The following is a 23,509-nucleotide window of genomic DNA, read 5'->3' on the forward strand; positions in this document are numbered from 1 at the left end:
CTCAGTTCAAACATCTGTAAGAGGAGAAATATTGTGAGGCCTCATTGAAAGGAAATAAATAAAATAAACTTAGAACTAACCAAAAGTAGCACCGCTTGTTTACCTTGCATCGATTTGTGTTCCAGTTAAATGCAGCCCCCAATAAACTACACCAGACAATGATTTTGCCTAATAATTATACTTTAATTATACTTTATTGATCATAATTAGTGTAGATAACTCAAACATTTATTATGTAATTTCGAACAAGACTGATGAACTCCTTTGGTACACAATTGTTTTAGTTACACGCCTCTTATTTGACATCTCCCAGCTTCCACTACTTGTATTCAAATATTACCCACTCTAGACAAACCCAGTCGGAGTTTTCTGTTCCTGATTCAGTACCTTCTGGGATGATTATTCTCTGGAGGTGTTGTCCTGGACATCCTGTGAGGGAACTTGTCATATATTTCTTTCCATACCTCTCTGAAATTGCTTTGCTTTTACAGCGAGTTGTTTAGTCCATTACTTTCCTTGTATGTACGTTTCTTTGATTTCAAGTTCCTCATCTTCAAAATCACTTTCAACTGCTAACCACCTGAGTGTGTGATTATTAGGTTTTCTTCCCAGACAAGGGTCTTGACCCAAAACGTTGACTGTCCATTTCAAAAATCCACCACAGATGCTGCCTGGCCTGCCAAGTTCCTCCAACGTTTTGTGTGTGTTCCTTGAATTTCCAGCATCTGCAGATTTTCTCATCTCTAGTTGTTTTTTTTTGTGTGTAGGTCCAGATTCCAGCGTCCACAGTCTCTTGAATCTCTATCCTTTCTTTATCTGTTTATTCTATTCTTGTGGGATAGTTCACAGCAGCTTTAAAGCAATTTCAGCTCCATCCTCCTGTTGATACTAGCCAGCTCTTCAGACATCAAATAGTGATATCAAACAAATGTGCAGCACTCCACCAACATTGCGAGACCACCACAGGAATCTAGAGCCCGTGAGTGCATTTCTTTCTTTTCCCCCATCCCACCTTTCTTCCCATTTAACTCACTGACTCCCTTTCCCAAAAGGCACCTGAGCCTCAGCTGCAATCCCATCCCGGCCGACCTCCCTTTATTTTTAAAAGGCATACTTTCACAGCTACTCCTTTTTGAATGACACTTTGCTATCAGCAAAGACATCTCCCAACAGCTATGGCAGAGTACTGAGCATCCGATGAGAGAGGACCCAATTGGACAACCTAAACCAAGTGGGTACAGTAGGATCTTGTCAGGCTGAAGTTGGGCTGTAGCACCAAGGTCCATGGTGCTACATTGACATGGGACTGTAATTATTTCATGTTGTCATAGGATGGCACCCGTTAGTCTCGCGAGACCATGGATCTGCGCCTGGAAAGTCTTGCTTCAGTCTCTCCAGGGTGCAGGCCTGGGCAAGGTTGTATGGAAGACTGGCAGTTGCCCATGCAGCAAGTCTCCCCTCTCCACACCACCGATGTTGTCCAAGGGAAGGGCAAGGGCTGATACAGCTTGGCACCAGTGTCATCGCAGGAGTTGCCAGAGTGAGGTTGAAGGCAACGTTGAACTGCCTTAGGGACTCCAGCTCCGGATTTCTCCTCAGGGTTTACTCCCGAAGCCTTTCCCATGAGTGGGTATGGCCGCAAGGCAACAGAGGTTTGAAATCAGAGTTTTCCCTCTTATAGATGGACTGCCTTCCCAGGCTGATGAGCTCCATCTACCCGAAGCACTGGTTTTAAGGCACCAGGACCCGCTTTTGCCCCTTCTCCTGTAAGTAGAAACAGTTCCACCGGGTTTAGAGGCTAAGCCACATGAGAAGGCCAGGAGATGGACTTGGTTTTCAAAGGCTATTTGAGGCGCATGCCGTGAGGAGCACTTTTAAGTAGTGGGAGCTTGTCCCCACTACCACTCCTCAGCTTGACAACCTTGTCATAAGATCATCATTAACTTATTGGCCATGTTATGTATTTATCATCTTGGATATTAAGAACAAGTAAAGAAGAGCATGACTTTTGGTGAGTTTTTCACCTTCACGTGTAAGACTTGAGTATTTGATTTCCGGTATTGATGAACTGTCAGTTGTGGGATTTCAAGGAATTTTATCTGTAAGAGATGCAACTACCCAACTTGGATAGCAGCATATCATTTGCTTGGACCACTGTGCTTCACTGAAGTTTCTGGACTGTCTGTTCACAAACACTAATGCTGTTAGATATTGTTGTTAAAATAATGATGAGGCTGAGTCGTCACTGGTGGCATGTGGTAATACAGATTAAACTGAATGCATGTGAGTTGTTCGTTTGCTTGAGATAAGCAACATTAAATATCAGTGCGGTGTACCTTTGCACTTAGGGCACAGGAGCTGAGTAGAGCATTTAGCGCTTTGAAGCTGTTCTGTTCATCAGCCTTTGCACCAATTTTCCTTAATGCCTTGTGTTGAGGAAAAACCCCTCTTGTGTTAAAACTTGTTCTCTTCCTCGTGGTGATGTGGAGAATAATTAACAAAGAATTTTCTGTTTCAGGGTTTGCTTAGTGCTTCGGTGAGCTGTGAAGAGCCCAGTAGCGCAGTTGCTGGCATTCTAGATGATAGCAAAGCACATTGTCCTCTGCTCATGCTATCTGCAATGGTAATGACTACTCTGTATGTTTTGACATTTGTAGCCAAACATTACAACACTTTGTGTTTGCCTCAGCCATGACCTTTATTTGTCATCTTCCATGAGTTCATTTCTTTCCAATGGAGAATAGACATTCAAGATCTTGGGCTACTTCATCTAATCAATAGCTTAATTGTCATGAGCAATCATCCAGTTAACCACTGCACTGCGTATTACTGAATAGTCAGCATGAAATTGGTTGATATGATTATAAACTTGCATAGTCTAGATAGTTGTTTTATAATATTTTCAGATTGGGATGTCTAGATTGGGTTACTTGCTAAGCTTCTTTAGGAGCTTGGTATCCTCATTATGTAGTCAGAAGAGAGTTGCTGTAAAATCAGTTCTTAGATGACCTGCAGGAAACTACATGGGGCATTTTCTTTAAAATGGTGCAGTGTGGTGTTGGGAGCCCGCAGAATGTTAACAGGCCCTCTAAATGCAGGCACCTATGAGCTACAAGAGATGAAATGGGAGAATATTGAGTAACGTTTCAATGTAGTGGTCATACACTCTAACCCTAACGTTAAACACAGCCTGTGTAACTGCTGTTGGCCTTTGATAAAGTTCACGGTAGCTGCCCGTGGTTGTGCTGATGTGTTTCCTTTATTCAAATAAATATTTGAATATCAGGTCCCTTAGCCTTTAAAAATGAATTCTCCTATATCTAACTTGGTCGATAATTATAGTCGCATTTGTATAAAGTTCAATATGAAATTAAAGTTCAGTCCATTTCCTTCTTTCAACGATTGAGTCTGTGCTTGATGTATGAAACCAAGGTCAGCTCCAAACTGAAAAATCCCAATATTGGTGACATTGAGAGAAAATAAAGCTACCACCTTAGAAGTATCTTTTTACTTCATATGATGAGAATTTTCAAAAATCTATAGCATATTAGTAGTTAATTTTCCATATTTAATGGTGGGAGGAGGATATTAAAATAAAAAAGCAAGTTTTATTGTGCTCCAGAAATTTGTTACGATCTTAACACCACCCTTTCTCTAAACAGCAGAGATATACATGGAAAGATTGTGTCAAGAAGGGTTAACCATTATAGTATCCCATTTCTGCTTTCAAATGTGTTAAAATTATTTCTGAATATTTTAAAGATATCTTATAGTCTATATAAGAAATAGACCTTTTCTTATGGTCTAGGTAAGAAAAGTACTTTAGATATTTAGATGCAAGTATAGTTGCTGAGTCTTATTTGATGTATTTACAACATTATTAATGTAGAAATTTCTTCAAGTTTAGAAATCAGAGCTCCTATGATTAGTCATGTCCCATAGCTTAATATCTGCTGTGGGCTTTGTATTCATTTGGCTCAATCATGATTTAGCTTCTAATTATATTTGACATCTCAGAACATGTAGCCCTATACGGGACACTAAGCCTAAGCTTGTTACTAATGACATTCTTTTGCTTCCTGACCATTAAGTACTGGTGGGTGAAATTGGAGCCTGTTCTTTCCACACAATGGAAGAGGATCAGTGATACCTCGCTTCCCGGAGAACTGCAGAGGATGGTTGACAGCCAGTGTTGGGCAAACAGGTAATGCAGGAAAAAGGTGAAAGAAATAAATAATGGCATAAAGAAAGCTGTTGGGTTTGAACAACTGAAGGTTATCCTTGAAGCTCTGGAATAGTATGAACACTCTTGTCAGCAAATGAGTGAAAAATATTAAACAATTGTTCAGTTTTTCTTAATTTTTTTTAACAGTTATGTTGAGGATCTGGGCGCAACTGGAAATGCCAGCAGTAATTGCCATTCCTCAATTGTCCTTGAGGTAGCGATGAGCCACTGCTTTGAATTGCTGTGTTCTTTCTGGTGAAGATGCTCTGTTGTTGGCTTGGGACTAACTTCACCAAGTGCTGTTTGTTCAGTTTTACATAGTCTCCCATGACAATTTTTGAGGAAAGAGTTTACAAGTTTCATTCATATTTATTATATTTTCCACCCTGAATTATAAGGCATTCACGTAGTTTTGATAATTAGTCAGTAGAAATTAATATACCACTGTAAAGTGGGGAAAAGAATATTTTTTTCAAATTTAAAGTTAGTTGCTGCATCATTACCAGCAACAACCCATGGAGGTGCATGGTCTTAAATCAAGCAACAAAAAAAAAAGCTGTGGCTTATGACCCAGGTTTCTGGCTCTGGCAATGCAATATTCTTTACAACAGAATTCTAGTATTTTTTTAAATGCATACAAAGAGAAAATGGTCATTTTAAAGTTAGCATTATGGAATTATTAAATTCTTCTTTGATGTGGCTTTCAAGAGGAGGCAAAAAGTCCTGGTACCTCAGACTTGTAGCTAAGCATCTCCCTAGAGACTGGGCTCAAACCCATTCCTTAATGATATTTAAGAAGAATTAAGAAGTCTTCCTTGCCTGGTGATCTCAAGTGTGCAAAAGAAATAAAAGTAGATCATACCAAGACTTGTTGACAAAACCTAAATCAAAATGGTACCCAATTTATTGATTTCTCTGAATTTCCACTGCATTTATTAGACAATCTGCACAAGCCAGTGCAGTCATGGGCCTGATCCCTGGTTAATTTTAAATTTTGCACTGAGCGGTTGTCGAGTGTTGAAATTGGTGTCCTGGAGAAGATGCATGGGATTTAATGAGGCAGGCATCCCGCTTGAAGTGTAAATTTTGAACTTGGTTACAAAAATGGACTGCAGGTTAGTAAAGGAAAGCAAGTGTACATCATGAAATCAGAACTCAGTGGAGAGCATGCAGCTATGGGAGACAAGCAGAGAATTATCTAGGCAAAGGCATAATTTTAATAATTCCAATAGTGAAAGTGGAATTATAATTAAGGTTGTCTACTACGATTGGTTTTGGCTGATTTATCCATCGTTGATTTTGAATTGCTTTGCATGTAGACTTTCTATCTTGTGATTCTTCAGTTAATAAGGTTTACTATTTTAGCTCTTAAAATTGATAAATTTTAGGTGTATCTGAATAAAACCTTGATACAGCAGAAACTAGTTGAGCAAACCTTGCAGGTTACATTTACTGTCAGACTGGTAAAAAGATTAATGAAAGGAAATTGATAAGTTTAATTTCTATTTAAAATTGTTGCAGGGTACTTTTGGGGAAATTGGAAAATCCTCCAGCCTGTCTTCCCTTGGTGCTGGGTGCTTTTTTATACTTCACCCTGTGGAGGGGAAATGGCCTGAAGATGTTGCAGACAGCAACAAGAGAGATCTGTGCTGAAAATGAAGTGGTAATCTTTTATTTTCTTTTCAATTTGATGATTTATGCCTCTTTTGAAAAAGACATCAAAAAGGTTAATGAATAAAAGCACAAATCTTATAAAAACAATGAACAAAAGCTATACCACAATATTTGCTTATTAATCTGGTTTAATTTGCTTCCATTTGGGTTTACTGGTTACATTATCAGAGATTATCCTTAATATTGAACCCCAGCTACATTTAAGACAAATTTAGGGCATAGGTTTTTATAAGATTGTATTCTGAATACTCTGATATGGTTTCAACTCAGTCCAGATGTTTCTGCCCACACCCTCAATGTCACCAAATTTCTCATTCCTGTGATGGTGTTCTTGAAACAGAATACTAATCTGAAAGCCTTCCCTGTTGTTACGTTTCCTCCTGCTTGACATTTTCTGCCTAGACCACCAAGTGCTTTAGACTTCTTTTGAAATGACTTCCTGTGTGAGAAGATGCATATTGTTATTATCAAGTAATCTGTTCATTGTTTACTTTCACATTTTTCATTAATTTGTAGTGTCATTGTGTTATAGAAAAGTACAGCACAGAAACCGGCCCTTTGGTCTATGTAGTCCATGCCAGACTATTTAAACTGCCTATTCCCATCAACCTGCACCGGGACCAAAGCCCTCTCTATACCCCTACCGTCCATGTACATATCCAAACTTCTCTTGAACGTAGAAATTGAGCTCGCATGTACCACCTGTGCGTGCAGCTCATTCCATACTCTCACGACCCTGAGTGCAGAAATTTCTTCTCATGTATCTCTTAAATTTTTCATCTTTCACCCTGATTGAGAAGTTGAAGAACCTGGGCCTCTGTATCTCCCTCCGCAGTTGGATCCTCGACTTCCTAATCGGAAGACTACAATCTGTATGGATTGTTAATAATATATCCTCCTCGCTGATGATCAACAGTGGCGCACCTCAGTGGTGTGTGCTTAGCCCACTGCTCTATTCTCTATATGCACATGACTGTGTGGCTAGGCATGGCTCAAATACCAGCTATAAATTTGCTGACAATACAACCATTATTGGTAGAATCTTAGTTGGTGACGAGAGGGCATACAGGAGTGAGATGTGCCAACTAGTGGAGTGGTGCCGCAGCAACAACCTGGCACTCAACGACAGTAAGACAAAAGAGCTGATTGTGGATTTCAGGAAAGGTAAGATGAAGGAGCACATACCAATCAGAAGTGGAGAGAGTGAGCAGCTTCAAGTTCCCAGGTGTCAAGATCTCTGAGGATCTAACCTGGTCCCAACATAGCGATTTAGTTATAAAGAAGGCAAGGTTGTGGCTATACTTTATTAGGAGTTTTAAGAGATTTGGCATGTCAACAAATACACTCAAAAACTTCTATAGTTGTACTGTGGAGAGCATTCTGACAGGTTGCATCACTGTCTGGTTTGGAGGGGCTACTGCACAGGACCAAAAGAAGCTGCAGAAGGCTGTAAATCTAGTCAGGCCATGTTGGGTACCAGCCTACGAAGTACCCCGAACATCTTTAGGGAGCGGTGTCTCAGAAAGGCAGCATCCATTATTAAGGACCTCCAGCACCCAGGGCATGCCCTTTTCTCACTATTACCATCAGGTAGTAGGTACAGAAGCCTGAAGGCACACACCCAGCGATTCAGGAACAGCTTCTTCCTCTCTGCCATCCGATTCCCAAATGGATATTGAAGCTTTGGACACTACCTCACTTTTTAAATATACAGTAATTCAGTTTTTGCATGTTTTTAAAAATTATTCAATATATGTAATTTATTTATTATTATTTTTTAATTTCATTTTTTATTATTTTTTTCTCTGCTAGATTATGTATTGCATTGAACTGCTGCTGCTAAGTTAACAAATTTCTCGTCACATGCCGGTTATAATAAACCTGATTCTGATTCTGCCTACATATATTCTATCTATACCCCTCATAACCTTGTATACCTCATTCAAATCTCCTCTCAATCTTCTACATTTCAAGGAAAAAGTCCTAACCTTTTCAATCTTCTGCTATAACTCGGGTCTTCCAGACCCAGCAACATTCTTGTAAATTTTCTCTGTACTCTTTCAACCTTATTTACATCTTTCCTATAGGTAGGTGACCAAATCTGCACACAATGCTCCAAATTAGGCCTCACCAAGGTTTTACATAACACCCCATCTCCAGTACTTAATACTTCGATTTATGAAGGCCAATGTGCTAATGACCCTATCCACCTGTGACACCACTTTCAATTAATTATGGATCTGTATTCCCAGATCCCTTTGTTTACTGCACTCCTCAGTGCCCTACTGTTCACTATGTAAGGCCTACCCTGGTTGGCCCTACTGAAGTTCAAATCCTCACACTTGCCTGCATTGAATTCCGTCTGCCATTTTCTGCCCATTTTTCCAGCTGGTCCAAATTCCACTGCAAGCTGTGATAGTCTTCCTTGCTGTCTACTACATCCCCAATCTTGGTGACATCCACAGATTTGCTGATCCAGTTAACCACATTATTATTTAGATCAACAATACAGATGACACTGATCCCTGTGGCACTCCACTAGCTGCAGGCCTCCAGTCAGAGAGGTACCTATCTACCACTCTCTGGTTTCTCCCACAAAACCAATATCTATTCCAATTTACTATCTCAACTTGAATGTCGAGCAAACTGAACCTTCTTTAACAACCTCCCATGTGGGACTTTGTCAAATGCCTTGCTGAAGTTCATGTAGACAATATTCACTACCTTGCTTTCATCAACTTTCCTGGTAACTTCCTTGAAAAACTCTGTAATTGGTTAGACACAACCTACCATGCAAAAAAGCTATGTTGACTATCCCTAATCAGTCCATGTCTATCCAAATTCTCATATATTCTATCCTTTATGATGCCTTCCACTAACTTTCCTATTATTGAAGTCAGGCTCACCAGCCCATAATTTCCTGGTTTATTTTAGAACCTTTCTTAAACAGCAGAAAAACATTATCCATCCTCTAATCATCTGGTACCTCACTTGTCACTAAGAATGTGTTAAATATCTCTGATAGGGCCCTGGCAATTTCTACACTTGCCTCCCACAGGATCTGAGGGAATGGATTGTCAGGCTCTGGGGATTTATCCACCCTAATTTGCCTTAAAACAGCAAACACCTCCTCCTGTATAATCTGTATAGGGTCCATGAAGTTGATGCTTTGCCTCATTGCTATAGACTGCCTGTCTGCTGAGTAAATACAGATGCAAAAAGTCATTTAGGATCTCCCCCCTCTCCAACCTCTTTTGGCTCCACGCATAGATTACCAACCTGATCTTCCAGAGGACCAATTTTGTCCTTGGCAATCCTTTTGCTCCTAACGTATCTGTAGAATCCCTTGGGATTTTCCTTTACTTTGTCTGCTAGGGCAACTTCATGCCTTCTATTTGCCTTCCTGATTTTTTTCTTAAGTGTTCATTTGGAATACTGATTCAAAGGGGTGGTGTTCATTCGAGCTCCCAGTCTTCTATTAATATTTCTGGGAGATGTGAAAATGTGTGGAAATCTACTGCCCCTTAGTGGTTCTTGAAAGCTCAGTGCAATTTATACCTCGTGCTGAACATCTCAGAATTAGAGCCAGGTTTATTATCACTAACATGCATCACAAACTTTGTGGTTTTGTGGCAGCAGTACAATCCAAGGCATAAGATCACTATTACTATAAGATTACTATAGTTACTGCCACAGTATTCAGAATGACTAAGATGCAATTGAAGACTAACTAATTAAGGAGGTGTGATGTTCACTGTTCACTAAGATGCTCAAGGAAGGAAACTTGCTATTCTTCCTGGTTCTGGATGATGTGTGGTTGATATTTAAATGCACTCTAAAATGACCTAGCAAGTAACTCAGTTATACTATTACTGCTCCATTTAAACAGGGTAGTAAAACCAGATGACTGACCTTCTGGTATCTGAGACTGGCTCTCAGAGTCCTGAACGTTGACTTACAGCTCTTATTTAGTTTCATGGCAATCTTCTCCTAATTAGCACCTACCATTTTCTCTCAGTTAATGAATCAATACTCCGTCATGTTGAATATCGCTTGTAGGTCCTCTGTAAATGAAATCTTGATTTGTAGCAGCACCTAGATAACATTTAAGCATGGACTTGTGGCACCTCCAAGAAAGGTTTAACTACTTATTCTTGACATTTAGTATAGCATTATGATTGCTGAACCCCCCACCCCACACTACAAATATCCTTCATTGGCCATAGGGAGGGTAGACACCTGAAACTCAACGACCAGCCATATAAAACTATGGCCGTAAAGGCAATCAGTGTCTTTCCCCAGTCTACCAAATACATGTTCAGAGCATGATGGAATACTGTACACTGTCCTGGTTCAGTGCAGTGCCTACAATTCTCGAGGCTCGACACAATTGTGCAATGTCAATCAGCCCAACCATTCACTCCCGTCAGCACTGCCACAGTGGCTGCAGCATGTACCACCTCCAACACGCGGTGCAGTTACTCACCAAGGCTAATTTGCTAACACCTCCCAAACACACAACTCCTAAAAAGAACAATGACACTACATTTGTGATACAGCAACTTGCTGATTGCCCTGCAAGCTGCAGACCTGGGCAGCGCGCGGACAGGAGAGGCACAGCTCCTGCAATCCGGGCTCAACCCTGACCCCTGGTGGTGTCTGAATGGAATTTGCAAATTCTCTCTGACTGCCAGAGTGTCCTCCTGCTTCATCACCTCCCAAAGACTTGTGATGGATTGGTTGTGCTGTCAGACCACAGATGAGTGGTAGCTCTGGGGAGTTGGTGCAAGTGTGGGGAGAATAAAACTGAGATTAGCGTATGATTTTGTGTGAACTGTGTTTTGATGTTGTCTGACACCAGCGCCATCCTGAGTTGATGATGTATTACTGGTCCTGGAACTCCCTACCCCACAACACTCCTGAAGAACTTTCAAAGCAGGATCTCATTGCCACCTTTTCACAGACAACCAAATCTTCCTTCCATCTTGTGCCACCCTTGTGCTCAACAGGAAAAATTTAAATTACTGAATTTCAATATGAAGAGAACCTGAAACTGTTATACAAAACTGTGTTGTGTTAAGCAGATATTTCACTTTGTTTCAGTTCCAGATTTCTGTCCTATATCTCATTCTGATGGATTTGGTCTCTTCGCTACTGCAACCAAAGGTAAATGTGTTGTATAGGCTATACAAGTTAAGTTCAGTGTTAAAGGTGAAAATGTCTTGCAAACATCAAAAAGCAAAAAAAAACCTGCAGATGTTGTAAATTTGAAATATGAGTGCTGGAACTACTCAGCAGATCAGCTAGAATTAGTTAAAGTTGCAGGTCAATGATCTTTTCATCAAAACTGAAAGTTGATGTATTTGACAGTATATTACTGAGGAAATATGCACTGTAGTGTGTTTGTATTTAAATTTACAGCCTGATCATCATCTATGCAATTAAGAGTACAGTATATTTGGAAATACAGTATGTTTGGAATTTCATGTCCATACATGAAATTCATTGCTAGCATGGCCCGTGTTTGTCCAGCGTACACAGTGATGGGCCTGAAGCAAAATAAATCCAGACTGGCTAAAGGCAACTGATGTCATTCAGCTGAGGATGCCTCAGAACTTGTGTGCATTTGGAGTTTTACAAACTTGAAATATTTCAATCTTTTTAATCATTAACATTTTGCAATAAGGAATACTTAAGTGTATTTTAATGTACATTCCATTTAAACAGGTTATAATTTCTTCTGAACCCCTTTGGTACTGATTCTTTAACATTACTAAGTGTCTGACAATTTCATTACTTTTAATTTTAAAAGGAAACCTCTGATATAACTGTTACATTAAAAGCATGCACTGATGTGATCATGGTTCTGGAAGAGCAGAACAAATCCTGGCTTAATATATTTTCGATGACAAACAAGGGTAAGTTATTTCATTTTGATTTGGTGTATTTTAACCATTGTAATTTGTAAGGCTGTGACTTTATCTCAATGCAGATCACCTCAACAGAACAGAGGTGGGATTTATCACAACTATGAGAATATAATTACATAAAATGAGGCATTAAGAGAAATGTAAGCAGCTTAAATAGACACAAAATAAGAAAAAGGACGATAGTTCATGTCATTGCTTTATCCATCCTATCAATTAATCATTTGTTCTGTGGCTCTCCTTCTGTCACCAAATCCTGTGTCACCTACAAACGATATACCTAGATTCATATTTACACTACACGCTGCATCCGCAAGGCAAACAGCATTATGAAGGACCCTGTGCACCCCTCATACAATCTCTTCTCCCTCCTGCCTTCTGGGAAAAGGCACCAGAGCATTCAAGCTTTCAGGACCAGACTATGTAACAGTTTCTTCCCCCAAGCTATCAGACTCCTCAATACCCAGAGACTGGACTGACACCAACTTACTGCCCTCTACTGTGCCTATTGTCTTGTCTATTATTTATTGTAATGCCTGCATTGTTTTGTGCACTTTATGCAGTCCTGGATAAGTCAGTAGTCTAGTGTAGTTTTTTTTTCTGTGTCGGTTTTGTAGTGTTTCATGTAGCACCATGGAGCTGAAAAATGTTGTCTCGTTTTACTGTGTACTGTCCCAGCAGTTATGGTCGAAATGACAATAAAAAGTGACTTGACTTGATATATAGATCATTAAGGACCCTGGTATCAAACCCAGGCATTCAGTCACAGAAACCTGCGTTGTATTAATAAATCAAGTTTGATCCCAATCTTCTAACATGTCTTCGATCCCATGGGATCTGATATATTTTGGTAGATCAATTTAATTAAAACATTTGACACCCTCCCTTGTTCATTTAAATAAGTCCACGTCTTCAGCTGTACATTTGGTTGGTTACCTCTTCAAAAAAAATCATTCAAGTTGGTCAGGCAGGATCTCCCTTTAACATAGCCGTGCTGACTATCTTTGACTAATTCCTGTTTTTACCAAGTGTAGATAAATCCTGTCCCTGAGAATTTTAACATCCCTACTACTGATATTAGACTCGCGGATCTATAATTATCTGGCTTATTTCTTCTGCACCTCGAGGATGGCACATTTTCTGTCCTCCATTCAAGAACTTAAAAACCTATCAGGGCCCCAGCTATTTTGTCTCTTGCTTCTCTTGGTAATCTAGGATGTTTCTTATCATGTCCTAAAAATTGGCCACATTAAGCATTATAGGCCATTGAAAACATTTTCATTTTTAATAATGCAATCTAGAATTTCACCATCTTCAACTACGATGCCCTTTCTCTTAAGATGAAATGACACAGAGTAAGGCCATTTGTCCCACTGAGTCTGTTCCACCAATCCATTATGGTTGACTTATTATCCCTCTCAACTGCATTTCCTGCCTTCTCGCCATAACTGTTGACACCCTGACTAATCAAGAATGAAATCTGTTGACCTCCACTTTAAATATATCAAATAACTTGGTTACACAACTGTGTGTGGCAATGAATTCCAAAGATTCACTGCCCTCTGGCTAAAGAAATTCCTCATCATGTCAGTTCTAAATGGATGTCCCTTAATTTTGAGGCTGTGCCATCTGGTCCTGGTCTCCCCCACCATAGGAAGCATCTTCTCCACATGTACTCTATCACAGCCTTTCAATATTTGATAGGTTTCAATGAGATCCATTGAACGAGTGCTTCTCATCTGTGTTTACTAAGACTTCATTTATATCCTCCAATACCTAGCACAAATTGTTCATTTGGTGCCTACTGTTTCCTTAGTTACCTGCATCTTATCAGTGGTATTTCATGTCCCCTCTTTTCTCTCCATGTAGTAGCTCTCTATAATTTCCATGCCCCTGCACCATTTTCATGTATCTAGGGAATTATAGGGCAGTCCTTTAACATCAGTGGTTAGCGGAAAGTATTGGGTCCCATGAGGGCTAACCACAGATTTGGATGAGAGAAAAAACAGGATAAGTTATGAGTGGATATGAATGCCAGGAGTGGCTTTCTCTGTGCTGTAGATGTGGTGCATGTGGAACAAGAGCACCAGCATCTCAGTCTCACCATCCTACAGTAGTCATCTTGACCGGGTCAGTGTGTTAAATTTATGCTTGTATGGGATCCACCTGCGTGACTCGTCTTAGATTGTATTATGCTGCCTGAAATGATGGAAAGCCATTTGAAAAATACCGTATTTTAATTACTAATTAAAATGTGTTCCTTAACTTGCCTGTACAATTGTAAGTGGACAAGTAGTATGATGGACATCTTTCTACCAATACCCATACCAGAAACCTGTTGAGGCATCTAAGTTCTGGGAGACATTTAGCTGAATAAGTGGTTCTAAACATCATCTCCCACTCCTTAAGAAACTGGCAAATACATTACCAAAGCTTTGTACTCTGGCATTATATTCCATTTCACTGATGAGATTCGTAAATATCCATTTCTACCTTCCAGCAATATACTGAAGTAGATGAAGTAGGTTGTAACCCACCATGTGTACAAGCATGGAAAAGTGTTTCTTCCTGAGATGAATTCAGTTTTGGTATTCTGTCACATGAATATATTATAAAGTTCAATTGGCAGTTGTGTTTAGAATGTGCTTATCAACTGGATGGACAATTTATTGATTTTCCATTAACAATAAATCTTACTGATCATTGATTAATTAATGTATTTGGCCACAAAAGCCATCTGAATATAGCTTGTACCTATCTTCCTGCAACAGGTCACAATCCTCATCAGTTCTTATACAACGTGATGTCAGATATGGAAATAAAACTTCTTCCTGTTGCCTTCTATAGGTATGATAATTTTAACATGAACTATCAAAGAAAAGGGCTTCATTTTTTGTTAAAGAAATCCATGCTTAATCTCCAATGATTTGATTTAAAATTTAAAGCTTCAAGACTTGGGAAATAAATTACATGTTTATAAACAATACAAATCTGCAGCTGCTTTACAGATATGCCCTTACAATTTTTCTACTTTGCATGCAAAATATTTTTTGAGTGAAGCATCAAATTAGAATCTTCTGGCTTGTAATAACTGTTTTCTTGACTCTTCCTCTGTTGACCTTATCTTGCATCAGGAAGTAGAGTTGTTGTAATGTCTGGTGCTTTAAATATTTCTCAATTTTTCCAATAGTTTTATTCCTACTCTGGATCCAAAGCTTCTTTCTTCTGTCATCAAGCACCCAGATTTTCTTTTTGTGGCCATCACTCTGTACTCAGCAATCATCAACCTCTTCCTCGATGGAGAAGAAGTAATCTCAGCCTCGGATCAGCGTGTCTTACCGGTAACTTCCTTGATAATTAACAGAAATAGGAAATGTCTTTTTCCCAAATAGCTATTTTCCAGTTTGAGCCCACAGAGTTTACAGTTCAATCTCTCTCTTGCTGAAGTTAGGAAAAATCTGGTTCTTTAACACAGTTCATTACTATCAATATTTTTTCAAAATCATTGTACAGTGGCATGCAAAAGTTTGGGCACCCCTGGTCAAAATTTCTGTTACTGTAAATAGCTAAGCGAATAAAAGATGACACATTTCTTTAACATTTTAAGCAAGATTACTTTTTTATTTCCATCTTTTACAGTTTTAAAATAACAAAAAAGGAAAAGAGCCCGAAGCAAAAGTTTGGGCACCCTGCATGGGCAGTACTTAGTAACACCCCCTTTGGCAAGTATCACAGCTTGTAAACGCTTTCTGTAGCCAGCTAAGAGTCTTTCAATTCTTGTTTGCGGGATTTTCGCCCATTCTTCCTTGCAAAAGGCTTCCAGTTCTGTGAGATTACTGGGCCGTCTTGTATGCACTGCTCTTTTGAGGTCTATCCACAGATTTTCAATGATGTTTAGGTCGGGTGGCTGTGAGGTCCATGGCAAAACCTTCAGCTTGCGCCTCTTCAGGTAGTCCATTGTGGGTTTTGAGGTGTGTTTAGGTGTGTGTAGAAGCCAACCTCTTTTCATCTTCAGCTTTTTTTTTACAGATGGTGTGATGTTTGCTTCCAGAATTTGCTGGTATAGTCAGCCCTCCTTATCCGCGGGTTCCGCATGCGTGGATTCAACCAACCGCAGACTGGGAAAACCCGGAATTTCTCTCTCCGGCACTTGTTGTTTGAGCATGTACAGACTTTTTTCTTGTCATTATTCCCTAAACAATACAGTATAACAACTATTTACATAGCATTTACATTGTATTGGGTATTATAAGTAATCTAGAGATGATTTTAAAGTACAAGTAGTCCCCGGGTTATGAACAAGTTCCGTTCCTGAGTCGTCTCCTGCTTTGTGGGCATAATTTATTTTAATTTTCAGAGTGCTAGGCAGCTGCTTAGAGGAGCCCATGGCTGCTGATTGTTGGGACAAGGTTTGAGGAGTCAAGGTATTTATAAAGCTTTGAAATTTGCATCACCCGGCCTTTCCTAACGTTGAATGTGAACAAGCCACAGCCCTGACAAGCTAATTAAGATCTGAGACCTTGGGAAAAGTTATCTGAGAGCTCAAATCTCTTGGGGTGCCCAAACTTTAGCATAGTGCTCCTTTCCTTTTTTCTCCCCACTCTAAAATTGTACAAAACAAAATTAATACACTAAACTTGCTTAAAATGTTGAAAAGAATGTTTCATCTTTAACTCTATGACTTTTGGAGATCAGTTCATCTTCTACTCACTTAACTATTCACAGTAAAAGAAATTTTGACCAGGGGTGCCCAAACTTTTGCATGCCACTGTATTTGATTTGCTGTTTACCTTTGTTATAACAATACTGGGTGACATTATTTTTATTACTTGTTTCATTTGAAACCAGCACTAGCTAATGATGTCTGCAGCAATTTGCCCATTGTTACTTTAATTCAGTAGTAGCAGATTCAAGTCATGAATATTCTATCATTTGTTTCAATTAAAATACACACTGTGCTTGGTAAGTCTCATCTTATTTTGAATGGCTTTAGAACACAGACCAGTTCCAGCTTTGGTTACTTTGTTGCATTTTAACTTTTTTTGGAGTTTATTGTTTAACCTCTGCCAGCCTTAATCTTAAACCCATTTTAAGAACAATGTCCAGTTTTTGCATTATTCTCCAAATTAGTTTGCCAGTTTGTTCTGGGGTACCACTTGCAACCACCCAGAAGACCTTCATTATCTGCTGTGCCTCTGTTCAATCAAGAGTCTAACTCTGAACGTAGTAGAGTTGTATTATTGATTAAAGGAGTTATATTATTTCGGATGGTAACCAAGTGCTGCTATTCAGAGAGGAAAACATGAGAAAATCAACCTGAGTAAACTATAGGGTTTTGGATTTTATCAATAATTAACAAGCTTTGCTTGCTTTTCCAGTCAGATCCTTTGGAATTGTTAACAATTGGGCGTCAGTTCCTCCTTCGAATAATTCCAAGATGTTCCAGTCAAATTCTTTCACAGCGCAATAAAGTAAGATTTTCTAACAAAATTCATTATGATGACTTTGTAGCATAGGGATCAATGAATACTTTCGTAATTTATAAAACAATTGTATTTTAAGAAAAATAAAGTAAAATACAGTAAGTGAAAAGGGTGCATTGGTATTACTTCTAATCAATAAGGATCACCCGATTCTGAGAGTAGGATTTGACAATAGATAAAAGGCAGCAATGACATTTCCACAGGCCCTAATAGGGAAAAAAACCTCACACATTTTATCTCTAATGTTCAAAGATTAATGTTAGAATTATAAACAGTTCATATGCAAGTTCTCACCTTACATTCAACTAAGTTTATTAAGAGGCCTGCAGGAAATGATTCAATGACAAGCCATCTTAAACTAGCTAAATGTTTGTCTCAGATTCCAGACCAGTTGTTTGTGTTCTTGATTTGCTCATACAAAATTGCAGAACGAAAAAAATGCTGTTATAATGATGGGATATTACCATTGTAAACTCAAAAAACTTGCAACCCTTCAGTATATGACTACCAGCTCACACAAGGAGATGAACTGTTCCTACCTGTTTATATTTCCTTAATCCAAAGTCCTATAATGAAAACAACACTGGAAGCATTAATTAGATGAAGAAATATTGTGAGAAGAAAAACAATTAAGTGTTTGAGATCAAAGACTTCAGTACTTGTAGGATCTATTGATCTCCTGCCCTCTGCTTCAGAGTGCAAAGGTGGGCTACAGCACATTACCATGGTAAGCCTCCATTAGACCACAATTAAATCAGTCACTGGTTTAGCTCAGAAGATCCTCTGCTGCTGATCGGGAAGAGCAGTCAGATGGCCTTGAATCTGTTAATTATTGCTGCTTATGCTATCAGGCTGTCACTATCCAACATTTCCAAAATGCTTTCTATAGATAAAAAATATAATCAAAATTCAGGTTGCTATTACATTACCAACAAGGGTTAAAAAACTTTCACTCATTTTACATGCTGGTACTTCATATGTATTTTACTAAATGTTCCATTTCTTTAGCTGCAGGTTGCTTGCAAGTTCATTGACCCCGAGCTGAAAGCTTCGCTTGACCACCAGCTGCAGCTTCGCTTTGGTGATGGAGTCTATTCTGAACCAATTCTTTTAGAATAATTGATTTACTTGGAGCAGAAAGTGAGTAAACTACAGAGAAGAGATATACTGTCGACATTGTGGCTTTCCAGTCAATAGTGAAACAATGAACAAAAGCAAATGTCTCTGAAATAAGTTATGGACAATTTCATTTGCATTAATTACCAGTATAGTGTATACTGAATAGTAAAATATCATCTGTTTGCCATCCTACACAACTTTTCAATTAATGAGGTATACAAAATTGTAGAATCTCCTGTAATAAATTTTATTAAAATAACTAACTTTGGCTTTACTTTGAACATATCAAAATAATATATGCAGCAACATTAACCATTTATTTAAGCACGACTGCTTTATTAAATACCGTCTTTTCCTTGAAAGTGTCTGAAAAATGCATTGAGACATACGAGGGTCCAACCATTCATACTTGTAAAGATAGTAATCAAACTAAACCAGATTTCACCAACTAGCCTACCATACAAGAAACCAAAAGTAAAATTATCTAGGCACTGATAATCTGAAACAAAAACAGGAACTGTTCAGCAGACCAGACAGCATCTATAGTGAGACAGAAAAAGAAGTTAATGATTTAGGTGCATAATGTTTCCCTAGTTGTGTTGAAAGGCCAGTGACCTGAAACATTGCCAAGAATGATAGCTGACCTCCTGCGGTTATTTGATTGTATAACAAATTTTTTTGAAAGGTACTACTAATAAGAGATTCTTCCTTTATCTGAGGTAGAGTAATTGACGATAAATTATCTTATGAAATTCATTTTTGTGCTTTGTTTGACTTCATATAGCTTGTTTCCTGACATTTTGAATTTGAAACATAGTGTAGAAGTTATTTAATGTCACTCTCTTCTAGGTATTTCTTTCAAGTGGAAGCAGTGCAATCAACTGTTTTATACTGATGATTAGAATATTACATTGCTGGGCTGGATGGTACTTTTCACATAACTTCTATAGATCTTCCTGTACAAATATTGATTTTAAAGTTGCAGTAAAAGCAGTCACTTTCATGTATTGTACATAGTTGGCATCATAACAATTGGATGGACAGGCGGACACCAAAACAAATTATTCAGTTATTTGATGAGATTAAAGATGTATGTTTCAGATATAAATTAAATATGATTTGTATCTTACAACTGTACTAATTGCTTATTTTTCAGTTCTGTAAAATGGTCATGGATTTGAGACTTGTGTAATTTTCTGTTTTATTAGTAATTTTCAAGCTAAAAAGACAGTGCTATAAGTTCCATGAACAAGTTACTGCATATTAAACTAATTCACTTTTTTTTATAAATAATTTTATAGAATTTATTTCATTACTTGGTTGTCAATATTAGAAAGTAATTCATAATCATTATTACCTTAACAGTAGAAAATAAATATAAATGCAACTTTTAAATTAGTTAGAAATACACAACCATTCTGGAGTTCCTAATTATTGCAATATTTTAAAATAAAAATTACACTAATTAGGAACTTTCCTGCAGATGTCAAATTAAAACTAATAAAAGGTTAACTTTGTTAAAAAAAAAATTCACAAGTATATATGAAGTGACAGGTGCTGAGAGAGTAACTCACATGAGCAAGGAAAAACTTTCTGCACTTGTTTAGAAGATTTTAGGTTGGATGAACGTGTGGGAGGAAGTGGTAGGGGACAGAGCAAAAGCAAATATCCAAACTTTTCTAAAACGTAACTGGAAACCCTGAAGATGAATCAGTATCAGTAAGTACTTACTCCTACACTGGTTATCCGTTTTGAATTCATGAATTCGTACTGATTAATAAACCAATTCTTTTTAATCTTCTTCCTCTTTAAAATCTATTTGCTATTGTTGAGTCATCTAAGGACTTTACAAAACATTTGCACAAACCTAATACTCAATGACCTAAGAAAATAATCTTTATTCAAACTGAAATTGCATTCATAAAAGGGCTTGAGAACCTCAGTGAACTCTGAGCAAAGCTGTATCACTCTAAAAATCTATACTCTGTAGCCACTTTATTAGGTACAGGAGTGGAACCCAGTGTGGTCTTCTGCTGCTCTAGCCCATCCACTTCTAGCATCAACGTGGTGTGTGTCCAGAGATGACCTTCTGTTGTACTGTGTGGTTATTTGAGTTACTGTCGCCATCCTGTCAGCTTGGACCAGTCTGGCCATTCCCCTCTGACCTCTCTCATTAACAAGGTGTTTTCACCCACAGAACTGCTACTCACTGGATTTTTTTTTGTTTTTCCACACCATTCACTGTAAACTCCAGAGGCTGTTGTGTGAAAATCCCAGGTAGTCAGCAGTTTCTAAGATACTCAAGCCACTGCACTAGCACTAACAATCATTCTATGGTCAAAGACACTCTAGATCACATTTCTTCCCCATTTTGATGTTTGGTTTGAACAATAACTGAACCTCCTGACTATGTCTGCAAACTATTATGCTGTCACATGATTGGCCGATTAGATATTTGTATTAACAAGCAAGGTGTACAGGTATATCTAATAAAGTGGCCACTGAGTGTATATAACCTGAATAGAAGTACCAGTGATGTTTTCCATTCAATAAGTATAACAACTTGTACAAGTGACACAAGACTAGATATCAACATACAGTATATATTTCTAGATTTTATAAGTTAAGCTGCTAGCTTGTTAAACGTATTTGGCACTTTTCCAAATAGTAGAAATAAGCTATTTTAAAAAGCAATGTAACAGAGAAATCTTTTGTAATTAAACTTTACCAAACCAGCACAATATTGCATTTATTCATCTTGATCCTCTTCTGGTGAAGATCTTCCTGATACTGAACACAGGTGCAAATTTTTGAAGAAGTTTCTTCTGACTCACCATTAAGCTGATGAATATTTGTTAACTGGGTTCCTGTTCAATGAATGTTTCTATACTTAGCTGACTTGATTCAGTTTCAATTGGTTTGTTTTTATCTGTGTTCTGAGTCAAGGGATGAACCATAGACATATGAACATTTAAATTGTGGGCCTTCTCAAACCGCTTCCCACACTGGTCACAAGCAAAATCAAGTTCAGCTTCTGCCTTGTGCTTGGTCATATGGTATTTCAGCGATGCTCTCTGCCTGCATTGGAAACCACAGACTTCACACCTATAGACAGAAAGTGAAAAAACAAGTTAATGGCTCCCAAATACTAATCTGGTTATTCACACTTTACCAAATTCTGCAGGAAAGTCTTTATTATGTTCCTTGCCTTACTTAAGCTAGAAGTACAGAATCAAAATCTATAATCTATTGTCCCTGATTCATAATCTGGCATGGTCAAAGCAATTAATTTATACACTACTTATTCATTGGGAACCAGAGTCAGTTTGGATCGGAAATAACATCTCCTTGCTGGCAATCAACACCAGTGCAACTCAAGGGTACATGCTTAGCCCGCTGCTCAACTCTCTCTATACCTGTGATGTGGGGCTAGACAGTTCAAATGCCATCTATATGTTTGCTAATAACACAACTATTTTTGGCAAAATTTCAGATGGTGACGAGGCATACAGGAGTGAGACAGATCAGCTGGTTGAGTGGTGTCACGGCAACAACCTTGTGCTCAACATCAGAAAGACTAAAGAGTTGATTATGGATTTCAGGAAGAGGAAGCCAAGGGAACACACACCAGTCTTCATCAAGGAATCAGCAGTGGAAAGGGTGAGCAGTTTCAAGTTCCTGGGTGTCAACATCTCCAAAGAACTATCCTGGGCCCAACATACTAATGCAATTACGAAGAAGGCACGACAGAGGTTATATTTCATTAGGAGTTTGAGGAGATTTGGTACATCAACAAATACTCTAGCAAATTTCTACAGATGTACCAGGAGGAGCATTCTAACTGGTTGTATCACTGACTAGTATGGAGGGGCCACAGCAACTTGCTGCTACTCTTTTCAATCTTGTGCAAACTCAGCTAGATTCACCATGGGCATTAGCCTCCTCATCAACAAGGACCTCAAAAAAACCCAGAAAAGGCCGGGATCCCCTTTGTTTATTTGGGACACTCTGCCGCTTAACTGGGGCAGGGGACAGTTGCCGAATAGTTTCTAATATTGTCAGTTGTGTGGCCATTGGACACTACACCTGTTTAGAGCGATCAGTTTTTAAATAGCATCAGTTCCATATGTTTGCTTGAAAAACAGTACCGTAGATTCCGGACTACAGAGCGCACCTGATTAAAAGCCGCTGGCTCTAATTTTAGAAATAAAATCAATTTTTTAATTGTAAAGGCCGCACCGGATTTTCGGCCGCAGGTGTCCCACGTTGTAATATGAGATATTTACACAGAAAGATATTACACGTGAGGATTTTTTAACTTTTAATTAAATCCATATGGTAACAAAAACAAATATATATTGCAAATGCTTTTTTTCGAACCGTGCCCGTAACGCGGCTACTTTTAAATATACGTTGCGTATACTTCTTTACTGAACAACATTCCAATATCTCCTAATGACTGGTAAAAAATATATATACTGCAGCCTACCAGGAAAAGTTATTGATCGCCTTTAACTTAAAAGCAGCGTTCGCTCAGATCCAAAGCCGCTCGCGTAATGCGCTCCCTCCCTCCGTCCCGTTTCATCGCAAACCGGCGTTTTCCCACAAGACACCGCGAAACCGGGTGTGACGTCATAGCATCCCGCGATGTAGTACAGAAAACAAATATAGTTAAAACTCTTCTAACTTTAACTAGAAAATGAATTACTAAGCGAAAATATTATAAACTAAGTAACTGCCATAAGGCAGCACAATGCTTCGAGTGTTTTCCATGTTGATGAGGGTGAGTACAAATGACTGATTTACAATAATTTAATTGTGAAAGTGCGCTTGATTTATCGTACAATTTCATTGGACCTCTGAACTACTCATCAATTTTATTGGTCTACTGTTATGAGGCAAAATGTTTACGAGGCGGCATGAAAAAAATCATGTATTAGCCGCTCCGGATTAAAGGCCGCAAAGTTCAAAGCTGTTCAAAATGTGGGAAAAAAGTAGCGGCTTAAAATCCGGAATCTACGGTAATTTTTATTACTAGTAGTTGGTGAGAAATAAGCAATAGGTCAATTCAGAACTGTTTT

General features: G+C 38.5%; 2 protein-coding genes across 3 annotated transcripts in view; one reads left to right on the top strand and one right to left on the bottom strand.

The window, feature by feature from the left end:
* The window catches only part of LOC140740727 (Fanconi anemia group A protein-like), a 116,863-nt gene extending 93,657 nt beyond the window's left edge, over positions 1-23,206 (top strand). The window contains exons 36-45 of the mRNA XM_073070208.1: positions 2,519-2,623; positions 4,092-4,204; positions 5,747-5,888; positions 11,003-11,065; positions 11,712-11,817; positions 14,598-14,673; positions 15,017-15,167; positions 17,205-17,297; positions 18,318-18,449; positions 21,922-23,206. Of these exons, the coding sequence (XP_072926309.1) occupies positions 2,519-2,623; positions 4,092-4,204; positions 5,747-5,888; positions 11,003-11,065; positions 11,712-11,817; positions 14,598-14,673; positions 15,017-15,167; positions 17,205-17,297; positions 18,318-18,428 (960 nt within the window). The 3' untranslated portion in view covers positions 18,429-18,449; positions 21,922-23,206. The remainder of the gene's footprint in view (positions 1-2,518; positions 2,624-4,091; positions 4,205-5,746; positions 5,889-11,002; positions 11,066-11,711; positions 11,818-14,597; positions 14,674-15,016; positions 15,168-17,204; positions 17,298-18,317; positions 18,450-21,921) is intronic.
* znf276 (zinc finger protein 276) overlaps positions 20,307-23,509 on the bottom strand; it is a 57,911-nt gene continuing 54,708 nt past the window's right edge. For both annotated transcript variants that reach the window (XM_073070209.1, XM_073070210.1), the window contains exon 11: positions 20,307-21,533. In XM_073070209.1, the coding sequence (XP_072926310.1) occupies positions 21,284-21,533 (250 nt within the window). In that variant the 3' untranslated portion in view covers positions 20,307-21,283. The remainder of the gene's footprint in view (positions 21,534-23,509) is intronic.

The sequence above is a fragment of the Hemitrygon akajei genome, chromosome 17 (assembly GCF_048418815.1).
Source record: "Hemitrygon akajei chromosome 17, sHemAka1.3, whole genome shotgun sequence".
Classification (NCBI taxonomy): Eukaryota; Metazoa; Chordata; class Chondrichthyes; order Myliobatiformes; family Dasyatidae; genus Hemitrygon; species Hemitrygon akajei.